This window comes from Vigna umbellata, chromosome 4 (genome assembly GCF_029865625.1).
Source record: "Vigna umbellata cultivar VRB3 chromosome 4, Vumbellata_1.0, whole genome shotgun sequence".
Lineage (NCBI taxonomy): Eukaryota > Viridiplantae > Streptophyta > Magnoliopsida > Fabales > Fabaceae > Vigna > Vigna umbellata.
Genome location: NC_142168.1, coordinates 7,926,586 through 7,932,071, shown reverse-complemented (window position 1 = coordinate 7,932,071; position 5,486 = coordinate 7,926,586). Strand labels below are relative to the sequence as shown.

The window sequence follows — 5,486 nt, the reverse complement described above, 5'->3', positions numbered from 1 at the left end:
AGAAATTTTATTCTTTTTGTCACTTGAGCTTGTCCTATATCTTATCAGAATGATCATTATGAGTTGACACCATATAAATATCAATGATATTATTTTCAATTTAGGTGGAAAAGAAACGCATTTTATGCTTTAAAAAAGAAAACACTTGAGCAAAAGCATTATTAGTAATGAGATAAAATTGAATAAAATAAAAATAAATAATAAAACTAAAATGATAATCAAGCAAAGGACAAGACAACTATTTTCATTTGGAAACGGTTAACAAATGAAAAGTTATACAACAATGCACCAAACTCAAATGAAGGTGAAGCTTTTTATGCCTTTGAGATTAAAAAAAAAATCTCTAGACCCTTTCATCTACCCATGATCAACACTTTTTTTTCAATTGCCAATTGAATTTTCTTTTTTACAAATATTTGTATTTTGATGAAATCTATACAAAATTTGACTAAGTTTTGGTTATTGAAATGGATCGACCCAACATTTATCATCCTCAACTGCCTTCTGCCACCGTTTTCTAAACACTTGTAATTCGTGGAAAGAAAGTCTTCTCACCTGCACCATATCCAAAATACTATAATTAAGTACTAACAACTTGACAACAACGTTATTTAGATATAACTAAAGGCTAAGTACCAATTAGTTAACATAAAAATTTCCTCGTAGATAAGGTTTTCAATTCAACAAACCAAACATGTCATTTTCCATCTTTTAAGATATTTGCATTGGACTAATGAGCATGCACAACACTAGAATTAGAAAAATGTTTTTGTTTCCCATCAAACAACAACCTAACATAAGTCCACCCAGAAAGAAACATTCACAAGAATGGATTCTGAACCTAACTGGAAGAGTAGTTTTGGAACAGAAAAATGAACTGTGATTTTAACAGAAATAAAATTTAAGCATGCCAATGGTTTGGGCTAAAAGTATTGTGACAAGAGTAACTCACATCAACTCTATGATCCTTTGCCCGAGATGAAACCTGCTATGTCAGATAAATTTAAGTAGAATTAGAGGCACGGGTTTTCATACATAAATCATGCTAAAAATCTTTGCAAACATTAGGATTATAAGCATTTGCACAATGCAAAACTTTGCTACAGATAAGCCATATTTCTGACCTGATGCAAATCTTGGCCTCCAAGAGTAGGATGACCGTAGTGGACTATATATTCAGCATCTACAACACCAACATTTTTTGTTCGATCACCCTAGTATCCATAAACAAAATCAGATTAAACTATCAAGTAAAAGGAGATTAACATGCCTGAGCAAAATTATCAAACAGAAGAAGTGAAACTCATCAAAAAGAACCAAAGTTAAGGAGCTTAACATGCCTGAGCACAGTAGCCTAGCTGCATATCTAGACCCCATGCATGGATCAAATCATTCTGCAAAAGAAAGTACAGTATAAACGATGAATAAAGGGAGTAATCATATAAAAGACATGCTTATAAATGCTTTGAGTAGCATTAAAAAGAGAAAATGGTGCACCTGAATCATATACCAAACGCAACGCCAAGCAGCTCTTGAGAAAACAGGAGCCATCATTTCAACATACCTGAAACAATTGGAGAAACTTTCTTAAACTGTAGTAATGTGAAGGGAAAACTCGTTAAATTTGAAGTAAACCACAGAACTTTTACCCTGTGCAAGGAGGAGCAGAGCTATTTTCGTCACAACCTTTGCCTCTACCACCAGTTTTGTAAATCCTTCTGCATGAACAATGACAAAATGCATACTCAGTATACACACAGGCATCTACTTTAAAACTTAGTACCTTAAAGTTCACTAGTGCAGGTTGGGGAAATTAAGAAAACCTTCTGACAACAGAAAAAAGTTTAAACAGGAGAACCTGTGTACTTTTGACCTCCTCCCACGTGCTGTAATCTGATGATGTACCTCTGAATTTTCAGTATCAAGTGCCGGTTGTGATATCTCAAGTCCTTCACTTTCTATAATAGAAACATACCTACAATCATTGAAGTATATGTCAGATCAACTACTAATGCTTAAGATGATGTAACAATAACGTAAGACTACGTTATAACAGCTAGTTTTAAACTACGTTATTTACTATGATGAAATTTAGTGGATACAGAATATTGAACATACCTATCAGGGTGGAAGTTTTCAACTCCAAGATCCTCATCCCATAGGAAAATATAACCATATTCTGCAACTATGTCCGGGTGTAAGAAACGCTTGGCAAACCACCTAGTCAAGGAAAACAGGTCCAAGAATAAACGTTTTCAGGATGAATGAATCACTCACATATTCTAGATTTCAAACAAATGTGAGGTCCCCTACCATTTACTTTGATTGGCTACAGCCACGTGAATGACCTGATTATTCCATTCAAAGTCATTCCATTTGTCAACAATGCCATCATAGTGGAAAAGCATCACGACAAAATTACTTGATAGAAACTGCAATTTGGGTTAGAAGGAGTCATCTCTCAATACATATCAAAAAAAGAGAATATCAGCAATGAATATTCCGTAGGGAATACTCCTCAAGTTACCTTTTTGACCATTTTGTTCACAAGGTCTTTCTGCTTTATCCCAACAGCAATTGCAAACAAATTGGTTGACGCGTTTTGCTTATTCTGTTCAAATGTGTCGAAAATAGAAAAATAGCATAAAACAGAATGCACAGCTGTAAGGAGTATTGAAATTGCAGAAGTTAATGACAGGCTTAGAGTCACAAACTCAGAATATGTGAGTATGCAAATGCAAACTTTCTCTTGATAAAACAAAACAGAGTATCTGAACATATATTCTTGACTCTGGTTTTAGTATACTCGTTATCACGGTAAATGAACAGATATGTTAGTTAATTTTAACATCATACCCTTTTGAAATTGAGAACTCTACTGTGACAACCATGCATAAGCTTGATACACCAAAAATATTACCAGCACTAGACAAACAAATTTGCAGAGAAAACGTACAATTCTAATAATATGGTCTTGTTAGGACACGAGAGAAAAAAAATTCAGTGGTCATGAATGACAGAAACTCACCTTTATTGTCTTAGTCATAGGAAGATTCCACAAATGCCTCATTTCCAAATCAGAAGTCTTGGAGATTATGCCTTCAGGGAGTGCACTGCTTCCATCAGACCTGCACTGATTCTACTAAACAAAATAAGCAAATGTAAGCATTCAAGTTGAACAACCTAAGCAGTAAACCATATCAATAACTCAAATACTCTCTAACTTACATACTGAGTAAGAAAACGAACCTTGCAAGTATCATTTTCCAATTTCTCGGTGTTCATTCTCCATCTCGATAGTTTCTGCAGTACAAAATCAAAACTGTCGTATTTCCATGTTCAAAATATGAAGGAACATGAACCCTTGTATAGTTAAAGTCAAAGTCAAAACCAATTGGCTATTTGATCCACAGACAACCGTATAAGGATCCATGAATTCAACCCAAATTTGCATTCATGGTGAAACCAGGTCAACCAGCTCCCATGGAAAATGAATAACAATTCTGAAACAACTCCATGCAGAAAAACTATTTCACCGGTTTATATACCTGGTTGTAGCGTTGAGCAAAGAATGAACTCGAGAAAAGCAAAACAACACAAACTATAGAAACCGCCGGAACGATGCCACAGAGGCATGATCTTTTACAATCTGAATCAGCTTCCGAAATTTCCTGGTACGAGAGGTTGGATGAAAAAGTTAACCCCTTTTTGCAGTAATCAATTCATGGTTCTTCTATACAAAATAAAAGGAAAAGAAGAACGCAGAGACAGATATACTAAAAGAAAATAAATTAAAACTGACGAAACAGCGCAAGGGAACATAAAACGTTGGTAACATTAAACAACAGAGACAACAATAGATTCAGCTGTGACAATGAATGAATGAAGGTTAGAGTAACCTACTCGACTGTGTGTCTTCATTTTCTGCTTTCGAAAGCAGAGCAAAACACAAAGGTTCAGTTTTACTCTGTGTACAATCTGTTGACCAGAAACAACGAAAGATGAAGATCAAATTGAAAAACAAGGTTTTTAGTGACAAAAATAGTGATGGCCATGATCACGATTGAACGAGAATAATTGTAAATTACCTTTGTTTCAGTGGATGTTGATACAGTTGGTTGATAAAGAAAGATAACAAACACGGAATGGGATAGCACTTTGCACGATGATCTTCTATAATCTATGTTATGTTGGAAAAACTAAGGTTGTTGTTGTGGAAACGTGCAATGTAGCATTTATATATATTATTACTTTCACGCGCCAAAGTAAAATGTTTTGGTCGTAGTTTTCTGCTAATCAAATGGATTATGTTCTGTAACTGCCGATTGCATCACTGGCATGTATGTGGCGTAATAACTTTGCGTTAACACATGTGCTTAATTTCCCTTCAAGTTTACAAAAGGCGATATTTTTGTTATTTATTTTCCTATGATTACGATATATGAACATGAATGATTTATTGACTTGATTTTAATATCCTTTTGATTGACTTATATTTTTATTCTTTTAATTTGAAAAAAAAAATAGAGAAACACAGAGAGAGAGAGAGAGGTTCATTATCGTCCAAAATTATTTAATTTAATTGGCCTATGGTTATGATTTTTATTTGAATGTGATTTGTGTAATTAGGATTTAATAGTAGTTCAACCTTCGATTTATTAAATTGGTTAAACAAATCAATCATTATTCAAGAGATTTGTGGTTCAATCCACATCAAACCTTAATACTTTTAAGTGTTAATTAATAATTTATTTTCTTTTAAATATATTTTTCTACAAATTCCAAATCTAATTACTTTTTTTAACAAGTTCAGGTTCAATTCTATCCACTCTAACAATGTCCGTCATCAATTATATCGACACATGAAATAAAAATGTTATTACTTAAATTTCTATTTCCAATTTGGTTCAAATTCTAAATCTTGATACTTTAAGATATTGTCCTAAAAAGGTCATAATTCGATAGGTTTTTCTGTTTTAGTTGTTTTCTTAAAAAATAAAAATAAATGACAAGATGTATGATTTATAATAAAAAATAAAATTATTAAAATAATTTTTTTTAATCATTAAGAAATAATATATTTCTATATTAATATAGTCATACAAGATAGAACTATAATAATATGATATATATACATTTTTAAACAATTATATTATGATTTTATTAGAAAACTATATTTAACATGATCTAATATAGTTTAACCGTTGAAACCAATGATGCCTCAATTACAAGAGGTATTTCTACACTTACATCTTCATTTGCTTACACCGATAAATTATCATTGCAAAAGAAAAAATAGCACATAATAAAACAATACAAAAGAAGGATAAGTTAATATGCAAAAAAGATGTCATATATCACAATTTCGTTTATAAAAACATACATTTCATAAGTGAAGACAAATCTAGACTCAATTATCTGGATACAAACACTAAATCTTGGGAAGTCTTGCAGTTGTGGGGCCTCTACTGCCATGTAGATTCATT

General features: G+C 32.4%; 1 protein-coding gene across 2 annotated transcripts; it reads right to left on the bottom strand.

Annotated features, from left to right (window-relative positions):
• Nucleotides 1–212: 212 nt before the first annotated feature.
• LOC124838601 (uncharacterized) lies at nt 213–4,224 on the bottom strand. Of its 2 annotated transcripts, XM_088114404.1 has the most exons (15): nt 4,089–4,224; nt 3,904–3,978; nt 3,549–3,671; nt 3,250–3,303; nt 3,029–3,139; nt 2,528–2,611; nt 2,314–2,432; nt 2,119–2,220; nt 1,859–1,975; nt 1,650–1,718; nt 1,498–1,564; nt 1,341–1,394; nt 1,125–1,214; nt 953–985; nt 213–555 (listed from the first exon to the last, which is right to left on the bottom strand). In XM_088114404.1, the coding sequence occupies exons 2-15, from the start codon at nt 3,919–3,921 to the stop codon at nt 460–462; spliced, it is 1,137 nt and encodes a 378-aa protein (XP_087970530.1). In that variant the 5' UTR covers nt 3,922–3,978; nt 4,089–4,224; the 3' UTR covers nt 213–459. The 2 variants fall into 2 exon arrangements, with proteins under 2 accessions (XP_087970530.1, XP_087970531.1); XM_088114405.1 differs by lacking the exons at nt 3,904–3,978; nt 4,089–4,224 and having other exon boundaries at nt 3,029–3,128.
• Nucleotides 4,225–5,486: the final 1,262 nt, after the last annotated feature.